This window comes from Diachasma alloeum, unplaced genomic scaffold (assembly GCF_001412515.2).
Source record: "Diachasma alloeum isolate Michigan unplaced genomic scaffold, Dall2.0 Dall_scaffold_00201, whole genome shotgun sequence".
NCBI classification, from domain to species: domain Eukaryota; kingdom Metazoa; phylum Arthropoda; class Insecta; order Hymenoptera; family Braconidae; genus Diachasma; species Diachasma alloeum.
Genome location: NW_021680366.1, coordinates 1,304,172 through 1,319,723, shown reverse-complemented (window position 1 = coordinate 1,319,723; position 15,552 = coordinate 1,304,172). Strand labels below are relative to the sequence as shown.

The 15,552-nt window shown below is 35.7% G+C and overlaps 1 protein-coding gene across 2 annotated transcripts; it reads left to right on the top strand.

Moving 5' to 3' along the window:
* The first annotated feature begins 1,577 nt into the window (after positions 1 to 1,577).
* On the top strand, positions 1,578 to 13,185 carry LOC107035833 (orexin receptor type 2). Of its 2 annotated transcripts, XM_015253431.1 has the most exons (6): positions 1,578 to 2,117; positions 8,458 to 8,605; positions 8,959 to 9,180; positions 9,277 to 9,436; positions 11,121 to 11,233; positions 12,782 to 13,185. In XM_015253431.1, exons 1-6 carry the CDS (start codon positions 1,659 to 1,661, stop codon positions 12,988 to 12,990), a joined length of 1,311 nt encoding a protein of 436 aa, XP_015108917.1. In that variant the 5' UTR covers positions 1,578 to 1,658; the 3' UTR covers positions 12,991 to 13,185. The 2 variants fall into 2 exon arrangements, with proteins under 2 accessions (XP_015108917.1, XP_028981758.1); XM_029125925.1 differs by having other exon boundaries at positions 8,959 to 9,436.
* The last annotated feature ends 2,367 nt before the right edge of the window (positions 13,186 to 15,552 follow it).

The window sequence follows — 15,552 nt, the reverse complement described above, 5'->3', positions numbered from 1 at the left end:
TAGCAATGGTAGAAAAATTAATCATTCGTGTAAAATCGCAAATTTTACAGGAGTCTCATTTTGTCCGGCTGTCCATTTTGCCCCGGTCTCCCCTACTAATAACAAATTTCAAGAAATAAATAATGCAGTTTCTTATCAGTCACCCTAGACGCCAATAAATCTAGTCAAGAAAGGACGGAAATTCAACTACATATTGAATAAAAAATACTCAAGAATGCAACTATTCATTTCCCTCAATAACAGGAACATTTTTTCTTTCCAACACTTAAAGACGACAGGGAAGTGTGACCATACTTTGAATAAAAATGTAATGAGTAAGATAGAGCTGATGATACTAAAAATTACCAACGACACATTGAAAAAGATACGGTTATCTCTTTCGCTGTGCTCAGCGCTAACTTTCATCGCTCTGTGTGTCTGTGTGCCATTAAACTCACCTTTCATTAATCGCAATGTGTTTTCTGTTTAATTCACATGCCGATGTTTTCTTTCGACGGAATTCCATTGTTTCCCCACTTGGAAATGCTCGCAAATGAATTCATTTACGTTCTTCTTGTCATAAGTTATAACTACGAATTTATTGATTTTTCCCTTTAAAATTGGTACAATAATACTTCGCAAATTCGTGATAATGCGTCGATAACTCGCGTCTTGATTTTTGCTTCTGAATGGAAACATTGTATTCGTCAAATCCGAAATTTTTCTCGAAATTTTTTATTGTTCGTTTTCCTGAAAACGCTTAAAATGCTAGAAACAGTCCAGGGCCTTCAATTTTTGAGCTACAAAATTTTTTTTTTTTTAATTTTCGGAAAAATGTGTGGAACAACAATTACGAGCCAGTTTTTTGGAATTCGACTCCTACACAATTGATTTCGGTTTTTTTTCATATAAAAAAACTCACTATTTGTGTAAAAAAACACAAAAAAAGCAAATTTAGCCATATAAGAGGCGAATTAAACAAAAACTAGCTCGTAATTATTGATCCCCATATTTTCCCGAACAATTTGAAAAAAAAAATCCTTCGTAGCTCAAAAATTGGAGGCCCTGGACTGTTTTTGCCATTTTTAGCGTTTTCGGGCAAACGAACAATAAAAAAAATTTTTTGCACTAATTATTCGTTTTCAGATCTATATAATAGATCTTCAATGTATGAAAAGTCTCACTCCAATAACCCACGACTTTTAAAACTCATAGTAGTCTCCCCTTAAATCCAAATGAATTCTATTGTTATAAAATTTGTCACTAAATTATGCGTGCTATTTTAATTTCTTATAACAACGTAACTATTTCTATATGAACCTGCCACAAGCTTCGTTTAAAAAAAGTGACGAGCATTGCGTATTTTTTTGCTCCAGGAGAGATACCTTCATATGGCGGATTGAATTGCATCGAAGCAATCTGAAATTGAAAATATAAAAAAAAAGAGGGAAAACCCAATTCCCATTGAGAATCACAAAACAACATATCAATCAATTAATTTGATCCGGAAGCCCAGGAGAGTCAATGGAAAAAATGATCGCAGAAATTTCCAAAATCGCAACAAAAAATTTCCTCCAAATTCGCTGAATATGGATTGCACATCACAGCCTTTGAAAAAAATGTAAACACGAGAGAATAAAAATGAGTTCAGTCGCAAAAGTTGAAGAGCAAACAATGATATGAATTTGTGGACAAATATATTGCTCATGTTTGTAGCATCAAGCGTTGGACATGAATTTCAAGTGGAGAAAAAATTGACTGATTATGATTTCATTGAGATGGGGAGTAGTGATAATGTGACAGAAGGCGGTAATGACACATGCACAAACGATTACTGCATAAGCGATGAGGCATATATTGACCTCATTGCGGATTACCTGACGCCACGGGGATGGGATTTGGTCCTCATTGGCATCCACATAACAGTCTTCATCGGGGGAATCATCGGCAACTCGTTGGTGTGCGCCGCAGTTTACCGGAATCACACAATGAGGAATGTCACCAATTACTACATTGTCAATTTGGCGGTTGCGGACTTGATGGTTATCATTCTTTGCTTACCACCGACTGTTCTGTGGGACGTCACAGAGACGTGGTTCCTGGGCAACTGTCTCTGCAAAGTCATTCCCTATCTCCAGGTAAGTGGAAGTACAATCTAGGGTCCATTAAAATATTACGTCACGGACTTTTGCTTTTCGATTTTCTAGTTTTTACTGCAAATCAGAAGCGAAGTGGTAAAACGGTACAAGTCAATTTTGACTGTTGACCAGTTTTCAATGAATATATCGGAACCTAAGGGAGATAGCAAAATTTCTGTTATAACCTTTTTTGTAGCGCCGATTGAGAGCTACAACAAATATAATTACGAAAATTTCGCTATCTCTCTTAGATTCGCAAGTATTTCTCAAAAACTCAATTGGGAGATAAGTCGAATTAAACTGTTTTACCACTTAGCTGCTGACTTAGCCAGTACTCGTCTCGATGGCCTCTATGTGAGTCAATTAGAATATATAGACTCTTTAATACGCAGTTTGGAGATACTGCCGTTTTTCCCTTTTTCATGAAAAATCTTGTACGCGCGATAACTTGAGAAAAAAAGGAGATAGCAAGTTGAAATTTGGTATGGTTCTAGCTTTTATAATACTGAAGGTTGGTATTATAAGAGTGAATCCCATTGATAATTATATAAATCTCGAATTAAACCAAGCTATTAATCACAAGACAAGAATTCGGTAGCGAAATGGTAAAATGATACAAGTTAATTTTGACTATTGACCAGTTTTCAATGAATATCTCGGAATCTAAGGGAGATAGCAAAATTTTTATTACAACCTTTTTTGTAGAGCCGATTGAGAGCTACAATAAATGTAATTATAAAAATTTCGCTATCTCCCTTAGATTGGGAAATATTCCTCAAAAACTCAACTGGGAGATGAGTCAACTTAAATCGTTTTACCACTTCGCTACTGAATTAACCTTTCTATTCTTTTCAAATTAATAATAATTTAATAATCATCTCATATTAGTCGTAAATTATTCTGAGTGAGCTTAATTGTTAGCCTGTTCGATACACAGAGAGACTGTTCATCCCACGAATAAGCATTCCACCACACGATTACGTGAGTTAACCCGTAATTTCTCCTGGAGTTTATTCTTCGTGCGATGGAATAACGCTTTTTACTGTCCTCCATACTATGCCCTCCGCCATAATTATTGTATTATTTTTTATCCGCGGGGATATGAACAGACCATTAAAAACGTTGCCATTAATAACGAAACCGTCAAACGAACCGTGAAACGGTATTTATACAAGGATTTGCATCCACGTTTTTACGTTCATTAACTCTCAGTGTTAATGTCAACACTGAAAGCCACATTGACAATGTGAAAATAGTACATTTCACCTCAGCAACTTTTCTGACGAATATAAACTCGCCTTCGGCTCGTCCTGTAATCATATGAGGTAGAAAAGTTCTCGCTTCGCTCGGTTAGATCGCGGTTTACGGGCCTTCTGACGAAAAATTGCAGTCATCACAGGGTCCACAAGTATTTTCTGACGAATGTGATTATAGGCCGAGCCGAAGGCGAGGCCTACAAAGCCACATTCGTCAGAAAATACTTTGTGAACCTTGTGATGAAAATAACTATCACGACCGTGTATCGAACAAAATCAGTTCAGTCAGTTGTCAATTCAGTTGTCCGGCCGCAAAGCAGCGCCTTAGGGACGCTACGCGGCACTTGCCGAGAGTTCACTGTTTCGAACGAGTGTGCGTAAAGCGAATTTCTAGCGCGTAAAGCGAAGCTTAGAGAGTGGATAGCTTAGTTGGAATCAACGTTCACCCGGCTAAAAAATTCGATTTTGGCGAAAGTCGACTTTCTCCCTGGCAAAACCGAAAATCTGACCCTTTGAAAATTAAAAAAAAAAACTTTTTCAGTTTTCACTTTTTTGACATACTTTTGAGAGTTCTGAATAGCTCGTCGCGTAAATAGTTAGAATCAACGTTCAAAGACCGAAAAAACTGAGGATTCGAAAGGTCTGCGGAAAAGTACGTCGCAAAGCTGATTAGGACTTACCAGGTCAACCTAGGTCTGGAGAGATCTTGAAAGACCTGTGTACGTCCAATCAGAACCAAATCCTCGACTCGGGAAGTCACAGCTAGTACGCAATTTTTTATATGGCAAGGCTGTTAGCTGTCACTTGCACCGACACCTCTGTAATTTCAATTCAGTTAAAAACTCGATTCTCTTGCATATTCTTGACAGAAAAATTGTTGGACAAGTGTGGAATTGCGCGTTTTTATACACGTCACTCTCTTGTCATTTCCACGGGATTTCAACGGAAAAGTATATTTCGTTGGAAATTATAATTCTTAGAAAAAGTATATTTCAGGGCGAATGTCGTGGGGGTTTTACTCGCGTGGAATTGGCGTCCGAGCCGTAGGCGAGGACTGGCCAAACACACGAGTAAAAAAACCCCATTGCAATCGCAAGTATATTTCAGGGCGAATGTCATGGGGTTTTTTACTCGCGTGGAATTGGCGTCCGAGCCGAAGGCTCAAATCCCGGGGTTCAAATCCCGGTCTGGACTATCCATTTTTTTCAGTAAAAATTTTCTGGTTATTCATATTGAGCATAATCCCAGTTCCCCTCCTACCTCGACCAAATCCCATCCAATCATTTCTTATGATGGCACAAAAATGTAGAACCCTACATAAATTCCCTGCTTTAATGTAGCCGAAGGCTCGGACTGACCAACCACGTGAGTAAAAAACCCCCAGGGCACTAGTCGTGAGCGATATTTTTCCATAGTAATTTTCATGGACGAGGAAAAATCAAAATCAGTACGGAAAGACATTTTTCCATTTACTCAATTTATGCGTCACTCCTATTTGTCACCTGCACTAGTGCCTGTTTATGAATTGAAATAACCACTCGATATCATTACATTATAAATTCATTTGCATAGAGCACCTATGTACGTAAATTTTAGTCACGCACCCTCAATCTGTTCCCCTGGCTTTTATCTCCAACTAAATGGCTTTCATCATCTCTTTCTTCTGTACTGCGCACTGTTGCCCACGAACTTCATATATTATTGAAGTAACAGCTACGTGCCGAGTTTACTATCTTCGTGATTTGTAACATCTGGGGACTCACTAAGCTTCATTCAGGTACGTACCTTCGTGCACTCGATGTTCTCTTTTACTTTTGCTTTCGCCTAGAGATTAAATTTTTCCTACTTACTATTGATCCAGGATGTTTTTACATTTTTGCACGAGTTTTGATTACATTAATCAAAGGTTAATTGTTTATTAGTGCGCAATTCTTTTTAAAGATAGAAAAGTATATGAAAACGGATATGAAATGAAAACAATTCAGTAGCGAAGTGGTACACCGGTTTAAGTCGAGTTATCTCCCAGTTGAGTTTTTGAGTAATATTTGCGAATCTAAGGGAGATATCGAAATTTCCGTAATTACATTTGTTATAGCTCTCAATCGGCTCTACCAAAAAGGTTATAACAAAAATTTTGCCATCTCCCTCAGATTCCGAGATATTTATTGAAAACTGATCAATAGTCAAAATTGACTTATAGAGTTTTACCACTTCGCTACTGAATTGAAGTGTTCGGGATTTGACTCGGGTGGATATCGAAGCGGTATTAGTGTGCAATGCAAATGATAATAGATTAACTTCTAGAAATTTTGTGATTCTCAATCGTGTGGATCAAATCAATGAAAATTGTAAGTAGTTTTGAATACTTAGGGAGCGTAATTTCGATTTGATTTTTCAAACTGCTTCAAAAATTCATCGTCTTGACAACTGAAAAAATTATCTTCATTGATCCTAGGTAAAAGTTCTGCATTTCATCGCTTTATTCATTTAACCCTCATCTGGTTACCAAACGCGGGGATTCCCCGCCGTGTTACTTAGGCTTTAGCGTTGCCGAATTCACTCTACATTGCCCGGACGCGTTTAGCGAGTTTCCGGCAACGTCGCGTCATGGGCAATTTCATTTAACATGAGACAAAATAATTCATCTGTCCGAAATAATTTGTTTTTTTAAGGAATTATGAGAAATATGTTGTTCTGAAAACTACTATAATTTTTTAGACACTTCAATTAACACAGTCAATTTTTTTATAATATTTCCGGTTGGCCCGTCAATTGTAGTTAGAGAAAAAGGCGGGGTTTCTAGGGTTAGGGATATCCAAGTATCTTTTATCGTTTGGTACAGACCACACTAGAGATTCAAACATTTTCAATCATCAAATTTCTCAATTAAATTGCGTGGGAAAAATTTGCAAAAAAAATCATGAATATATTTAGCGTTATTCAAATTACATTTTGCACAGAATTATCATTTTTTTAACATGTGTTGTTTATAAATAAATAATTGACATTGTTTAAACTTTCGGAAACCTTTTTTAAGATTTTTTTGAAAGATGTCAGTAATTTTTAAATACGAGAAAATGTAAACAAATGCCAATTATATGTTGGGAGCAAGACAATGAAACTGACACGTGTTTTCCCTCCCGCAGTGATCAATCTAGAGTTTAATCGGCCATTTACGTTGTGTATTCACGTTAAATTGTAACTAACTCAATCAGTCATGTAATTTGATTGTCCCATGACATTGGAGAGTGCCCAGAGGAAGGACCCTCTTCGCCTATTTCGCGTTCCCATCACTATATCTCACTGACGCCGAATTTTCTCAATTTTCCGATGAAGTTTCGCCTCGTAGTCGATATTTGTACCGGCCCGTTCAATTTACTTCGGCATTTAATAACGGTGAAGCGTATCAACGTGGAAATGTCATGATCTTTGTGTTACACGGAAAGAACATAAAGTTACACTGTTAGAAAATTACTCTTCACGGAGAGAAATGTTCAGTAAAAATTATGGAACTCACAGTTCGCTCACTAATTACGGAATCTACTCAGAAAATTTAAGTGACGGTATCGTAATTTTTTACAGGAGATTCAGGTAAAAACTACAGAACGCTCTGGAACAATTCAGTGATTTTAGATGAAAATTATGTGACAGTTCTGTAAAATTTCCCACAACCACATTGCGCTCCGGAATTACGGAAAAGATACGTAATTTTTATTGAATATTTCTCTCCGCGTTGGAATTTGGAGTAAAAATCTTGAAATTTTTAACAACGAATTATTTACATGGAATTTCCATTAATCTTGTTATTGATAAATCAGTCAATTTTCTTGAATGTGGAATGAAATTTGATTTTTCAGAAAATTTTACTGAAAATTGTGAAAATTCAGGCAATTTTTCTTTGGAATTTTTAATCCTTTGAAAATTTAATCGAATGTAATGCTTAATTTTTGCGATAGGTGTGAAAATCCAAATTGTGATTGAAAATTCAATAATTATTCACCATGAAAAACTTAATTTTATTGAATTTCCAAGATGAATCAGGAAGCCCATGAGCAATTTAGTCTGCAATTAAATTCAAGTTCCGAATATGGAAAATTCAAATGGATCTGTTATTTAAATTTCAAAAAATTTCTAACAGTGTATTTTTGACTGTGGCAACATAGTAATTTTTAATATAAGAAATGGAATGCAGGATCATACTGGCATAAACTTGGCGAGGCATAATCCTTGCAACGTTTGATCCTCGGGAAGTATAACCATGACGAAGTTTGATTCTCGTGAGGTAAAACGGGAGAGACTTACTTATTCCATTCGATTTACGATCAATCGGCCCTTGTCCTTAAAATTTAATAGCCAACTAGTAATTTTCAGAAGAAACATATTAAATGCGATTTAGGGGGAAAAATGATGAAATTTCACATTTCACAGAGAATTTCAAATTTTTAAGCAGCATTAAGACAAGAATTCCTTAATTTATTAGAATTTTCTATGAAAAAGTGAATGTTTAGTGTAATTACGCTCAATTTCCAATTGATTGAAAAATTCAAAATTATATTTACTGAAATTTTCTTGATTTCTATCAAGTTTTAGGGAATAATTAAACTTACATTCGCAGTTCTCATTGATTTTCCCATGAATTCTCAATGACGAAATTCCTTGCAATTTTAGTGGAACTAAAATGTGATAAAAATTCCCTGAAAGTATCGGAAATGTACAGCCAAAAAATTTTCAAGTGTCCAAAAAAATGGAGTTACGATGAACTTACAAAAATTCATAACTGTAAGATGAAATATCTGCATGAGACAAGAAATTTTCCCGCTCCCGTAAAAACTAGAAAATGGCTCATAATAACGATTGGAGATTGTCTCAGATAGAAATTCCCTTTTTTTATTCGAAAACTGATTTTCCTATTTATGTGATCTATTGAACGACATTACCTCGAAGAAAACGCTGGACTCATTTGTCCCATTTTGCCCCGGTCTCCCCTACCGTAATGGAAATAGTTCTGATCCACTCGAGAAAGGTCTCCTGATCGAATCGTCTTTCATTAACCACTAACATTCTTATCATTGTTTCTTTTTCAGACAGTTTCTGTCAGTGTCAGTATCCTCACGCTTACCTTTATATCGATCGACAGATGGTACGCAATATGCTTCCCGCTGAAGTTCAAGTCAACGACAAAGCGGGCAAGACGAACCATTCTGGTCATCTGGATATTCTCATTAATTTTTGGTAAGAATACGAGAAACTTTCGTGTTTTGATGATTAATTCACGTGTATCCCTTATCCATGAAGACAACGCACGAAAAAATTTAATAGAAAAACCTATCGAATGCGTTAGAAAATTCTATTGAATTTCTATTAAATTTTCTATTAGTTTTTGGCTGATTCTATTGACATGTTCAATAGAAAAAATTCAATAGAAAAAGTTAACAGTAGTATATCGAGCCTTTCCCTCTCTCAATTTTTTATTCCTCTCCATCAGTTATCGTCATCTCTTACTCAATTTAAAATTTATGATTTAACTATTTACTAAGGGAAACCCACTCCATGGTTCACCCGTTCGATTCTCTTTGCACTTTCAGACATTCCGGATCTGATTGTACTCAAGACCGCTCCCGCACCCCATCTACGGGTCGAAACAATTTTTTACACCCAGTGCACAGTGTCGTGGAGTCAAAACAGCGAAAGAATATTTGCGCTGACAAAACTTGTTCTATTGTACGGCGGTCCTCTCCTGTTCATGACATTCACGTACTGTCGTATTATCCGGGTTCTATGGAGGAGTAGAATACCAGGATATCAGAGTGAGCAACGCATTTTTATTTTTAACATCAAGTCTTGTGCACAGAGCAAAACGATCCAATTGTCTCAATTCAAACTTTCGAAATCTATCATTACAGTGGCGAGAAATCCTGCACCAATAACTGAGTCGACTGTTTCAATACACGAAAATTTTGCCGGCCAATTGGCGTCTAGGCGGAAAGCTGCGAAAATGCTCATCGTCGTGGTGCTGGTCTTTGGTCTATGTTACCTCCCTGTTCATATTCTCATTGTTCTCAGGTAGGTGATACATTAGAAGTTGATTGTCAATAATTGTGAGTATCATATGAAGTGAACCGATATCATGTCAATGTATAGGGATACACCAAACGTATTCCTTTTTGCTTCCAACTGGAAGCATTGTAATCGTTCAAATCAGTAGCGAAGCGGTAAACCGGGTTAAGTCGATTTTGACTATTGGCCAGTTTTTGACGAATATCTCGGAATCTAAAAGAGATAGAAAAATTTTTGTCAGAAACTTTTTATAGCCCTTAATTAGTTCTACAAAAAAGGTCATGAGAAAAATTTCGCTAGCTCTCTTAGGTTCTGAGATATTCATCAAAAACTGATCAAAAGTCAAAATCGACTTAACCCGGTTTACCGCTTCACTACTGAAATGTACAATAAGTTTTGGATTTTTTGTGTTATATCGACCCATTACGATCCAAAAACTTCGAGGGGCTGGTCACTCAGTCGGATGGTTCAGTAATTTCCAGAATGGGATGATTTCCTATCATTTCTTGAATGACTTTTCATAATTTCCATGATTTCTAGTAGATGTTGGTGATTTCTTGAAATCAAGAAATCAAGAAAACCAGACACAGACAGACAAATCAGACAAATCCGGGAATTTGTCGGGTTTCCGGGCAGATCAGGAAAGGTTTGGATTGTTTTTCTTGAAATCAAGAAATCATCAGACTCTACTAGAAGCTTGAATAAAAAATTGGGGCTTTACTTTCATCGCCGATTTTTAAGTATTTCTGAAATCAGCTGATTTCTCCATGATTTGGACTAATTTCCAATGATTTCTGGTAGTGATGTCATGAAGACTAGATAAGAATTATTTTAGAAAGCTCATCACGGTCTAAAAAACCATCGAAAGTTTAGGAATCGTCGTAATCTCGAAAGACATTGGATCGGTGCATCTCGTCACGAACTTGGAAGAATCCCTCACGTCTGAGTTTCAGTATTTTCTGTTTTTCAAATGTTTGTCTCGATATCTGTCTCGTCTAGTCTCGTCTCCAAACCTTTCGATGTTCTTCCAGACCGTGATGATCTCTTCAAAATAATTCTCGACTAGTCTCGACGGCATCACTAATTTCTGGTGATTTCTTCCTTAATTTCCAATCGAGTGGTCCAGTGATTTCCTATAAAGACTTTGCAGGCTTGCACCTATCGTTAGTCTTTTAACAGTACCACCGAAGCCATCCCACGGAGATTTTGTTGTTTTTTGACATTATTGTTTCACTCATTCAAGAGCTGATTCAATTCAATTTAATTCCTTTGGTTGGCTATATCCCCCTGTCTTTGTTTGGAGGGTAAGTGCCATGGCTTATTCAAGAGCTGATGAAGCGAGAGTACATCTAATCCTCCCACTTGTTGCTGCAGTCGGCCGCGTGAGGGGGGAGGGGGGGGGGGATGACGGGTTGCACCCCCAGNGGTTGCACCCCCAGGGATTATGCCGCGAGGAGTCAATTGACCGCTTCACTATTCTGTTTATTGATTCTATCCCTTTTGTGTAGCGCCATCAAACCTTTGGACTTATTTCAATAGTCGACGAAGGAATACATATTTTTAAATATTTATTAATGTAAATTCTGAATTTTACATTCGCCTCTTTCCATTTCCATTGGGGCCTTTTCACTGGCGAATATAAGCTTTCTTTAAATTACTTCACTTGAACGTGAGCTTTGTTTGATTTCAGACAAACTATTGGACTCCCCTCGACCGAAACGAATGTAACTTGCAGCCTCATCGCCCACTGGTTGTGTTACGCTAATAGCGCAATAAATCCCATTATTTACAATTTCATGAGTGGTGAGTTATTACACTTGAATTTGTTTAATCAAATTTTAATATAACAAAAATAAATTAACAAATTAGCGAATTAAATGTTCAATATTGGCTAATAGCGCCTGGTTTATTAAATGTTTTAGTCCAATAACTTTAGTCAAAATTTCATAATTGTTTTTGAAAGAATATTTTCAATTTATATCTCAACTCTTTTTGGTGATTCGATACAACAAAAATAATTACCTTCTACGTTAATATTTTATTATTTCACATGGCGCAAGTATACGTGGAGATATTCAGTGGAAACGTATGTGGAAATATTCAGAAATGCAATTGGATAGCGGAAGATTTGGAGTGATAATATTTGTCCAATAATTTTCGTTCTCATCACTGCTGAAGTTTAAAAAAAATCTCCACAAATCGGTTGGGTTTTTTTTGCACTGCCCAAGTGAGGATAGAAGTGAAAATAAATTATTTCCATATATTCAAAATCAACTGAAAGATACTCATATGAATCTGAATTACTGCAAATTAATGGAAATTCTAAATGAGATCAGCAATAAGATAATTGCTCAAGGAGTTATGAAATAGTATATTTCGTAACGAGTGCAAAAAAGTGTTTTTTGGCGAGTGGGAGGTTTATATCACGAGCCGAAGGCGAGTGATATAATCCCACGAGCTAAAAAACATTTTTTCACGAGTTACAAACAATATTTTTCATCACAATGTGGCGGAAATCGCGGAGCGTGCCGAAAAGTTCACTTTTCGTCACAGCGTGATGAAAAAACAGTTTTTAATGCTTTTGATGCATTGTAAAACCACGAGTTAATTTTTCAATTATTCTAACGAAAGTGTTCTGTTAGCTCCACCAAATAATTTTGGCTTGTCATGGAGGGAAAGTCATCACAATGACATGTATGACATATATTTGATTACATTAGGAATCGATAAAAACATACGGAGGCTGTTATTTGGAGCTGGACAATAAATTGTTACACATGGGATAGAATTTGAAGAATTAATTCATGTCGCATGTCCCCGAAAACACGGTGTACATATTTTATGAGATGATATTGCAGTAGCGAAGTGCACAGACAGAAATGTTCAGTAAAAATTACGGAACTCACAATTCACTCACCGATTACGGAATCGACTCAGAAAATTTTAGTGACGGTACCGTAATTTTTCGCAGGAGATTCAGATAAAAATTACTGAACGCTCTGGAAAAATTCCGTGACAGTTCCGTAAAATATCCTACAACCACATTTCGCTCCGGAATCACGGAAAAGATACGTAATTTCTATGGAATATTTCTCTCCGTGTGGTCAAACGGTTTAACTTGACTTAGCTCTTAGCTGAGTTTTCGATGAATATCTCCAAATCTAAGGGAGATAGAAAAATTTTCATATATATATCTTTTTTGAAGCTCTCAATGTGCTCTACCAAAAAGGTCATAACAGAAATTTTGCTATCTGCCTTAGATTGCGAGCTATTCAGTGAAAACTCACGAATAGTCAAAATCGACTTAAACCGTTTGACCACTTTGCTACCGATTTTTACCTTTCGTTTCAGGAAAATTTAGAAAAGAATTTCGGCGTTCATTCCAATGCACTCCAAGAGGTTCCAATGACCGTAGAATGCACAAATGCACTCTCCCGTACTGCCCTCCAGATTCTCGATCTCAACCCTACCGGAATATACCAATTGAGGTGAATTTCCAGACATTACAAGGCACCAGCGAAATCATCCCTCTCAGCATGTGCATCAGTCGATCTCGATAGATCAAAAGAATTTAGCGAGGTGATATGCAAAAACTAAACGCATTATCTTTTTTTCGAAACTTTCTGTTGTCGCTAAAATCTGAAGATGTCCCCTACGAAACCCAACAGCGTGTTTCGATTCTTTTTGTTATTTGGCCACTTTAGGAGAGATTTGGCCGCACTGTCGCAGATGGGACACCCTGTATATTTATCTGCACTTTCCTGATTTCTCTTAATTTTTACGAAATAATTGAACTAAAATTCAAAATTTTCACTGATTTTTGACGTGGATACGTCCATGTTTTCATTATCGGGGGGCATTTAGGGAAAAAGTCCTTACGGTTCCTTATTGATACTGGCGTCATCTATCGGAATTATAGAACATTCTAGAATTCTCTAGAAAATTCTAGATTTTTCTAGCAAATTCCAGATTTTTCTAGAAAATTCTCCAGTTTTTTAAAGAAATACATTACAATTTTAAGGGATCCCAAAAGAATTTAGCGAGGTGATTTGCCAGAAAATAAACACATTATGTTTTTTTCGAAACTTTTTGTTGTCGCTAAAATCTATAGATGTCCCCTACGAAACCCAACAGCTTGTGTTTCGATTTTTTTTGTTACTTCCTCACTTTAGGAGAGATTTGGCCGCACTGTTGCAGATGGGATACCCTGTATATTTATCTGCACTTTCCTGATGTCTCTTAATTTTTACGAAATAATTGAACTAAAATTCAAAATTTTCACTGATTTTTTAATAATATTGGGGAATAATCCCCATAGGGAGGAAATTGCGAATTAATTATTTGATGTATCTAATGGCTGCTAGGTCGTCATTTGTTACAGTAGTCAATGGCTGTCAGATCGTTAGTTACCATGATAAATTATCCATTCACTATTTCCTTTCTACCGGGCATTTCTTAATCTCTATTAAAAGAGCTCTTAGAAAATTTCCTATTCGAGATTGAAATCTAGCGGATTCTAGAATGAAATTTGTCTGATTCGGTTATATCTATTTTTTTCGTGCCTGTTGGATATCCAAGTAACTTGGGGAATCCCCGACGTCCTGCTGATCAAGAATTTGGAACTCTACCGAATTTTTCATGAACTTTGAACATTCATGATTGTTTTTTCGCATAAATCGAATTTTATGTCACTCTCCTGAAAATTACTGATAATCAATTAATGATAATTTGACAGGTCAGAGACAACGTAACTATCGCCGGTTGATGTTCTAGAATCTACATATTTGAAATGCTAATTACAAAAATGAATATTTGATCTTTGATCGATTTCATCCTCATTCAGCAGAAAATAATAAAAAATAATAAAAATAATTAACAATAATCGGTAAAACTTCAAACTCATGATGTGGAATTCAATTTTTTTCACTTGAAGATACTCTACTTTTTCAGAAAGACAAACAATACAAAAAATTTTCTCATTCTTTTCAATTTTTTTCTGTGATGCATGTAACATGTCCCTCCGAACATTTCTTTCAATTCCCTTACGCTTCCGCCGTCCATCAAATGGTTTCTTCCTATAAATTTTCGTGTAAATAAGAAATCAATGTGATAACGAATAAGAATAATGTAAAGAATAAGAATATAATAAGAGAAAGAATGAAGAAAAAGCGACTGTTCTATTTTTGATAGAGAAGTGTAGAAATTCTGAAAATTGTTATTTTTAATTTATTGATGTTTTCAACGCATTTCCAGTTGCTTCTAATTGTATCAATATGTACAAAAATATGAAAATGAATGTTACCTGTTTATAAATGTGATGCAATGACAAATAAAGCATTTTTGAGAGGAAGGAAAAATGAAATTAAACACACGATAAATATTTTTCATGCACTTTCCTATATTTCATGATCCTTTTAAATTTTTTCTGTTACTCATAATTTCCAGTATCCTTGATACATTTGAGTTATACTTGCACATAACTAGACAATATAAAAGATTCATCAGTTCTATTTTATACGTCAATAAATTATTATTCAATCAGCGTTATTTATACATGAAAAATTCCCTTCAAATTTGTCTCGTCGATTTTGCAAATTAATTCACTGATCATCAACAACTCGAAAATAAGTGCGCGATTTTAGTCATCATTATTCGCCAAAGCTCAATTTATGGTGAAAAAAAATGTACTAAAAAAATTCTCTCGTGGATTCAGAATGCTTTTATTCGTCTAGACGTATTAAATAATAATTATAGAGTACAAACATTATCCATTTGTACACCCAAGCAAATTTATTCTACATAATTATACCGCCACAGGCACATACAGAAGGAAGAAAAAAAATGGTTTTACGCAGCATGAAAATTTCTCTCAAGCAATTTCATTGAGGCAACATTTAACTCTCATTTTTTCCGCAAAAATGACTCAAATAATTTCTTATGTACACTAAGACCAATAAATACCAATGTTATTACTTCTAGGTACATAATCATCAATTTCCTGGGAAAATATTTATATTACTATCTAAATAATGTTAAACAACTCAACGGTATCGAGTCAAATTTGAAAATTCTCATCCTTCATTTTCGTCCATTCGTTCGGATCCTATGAATTCACTTCGATT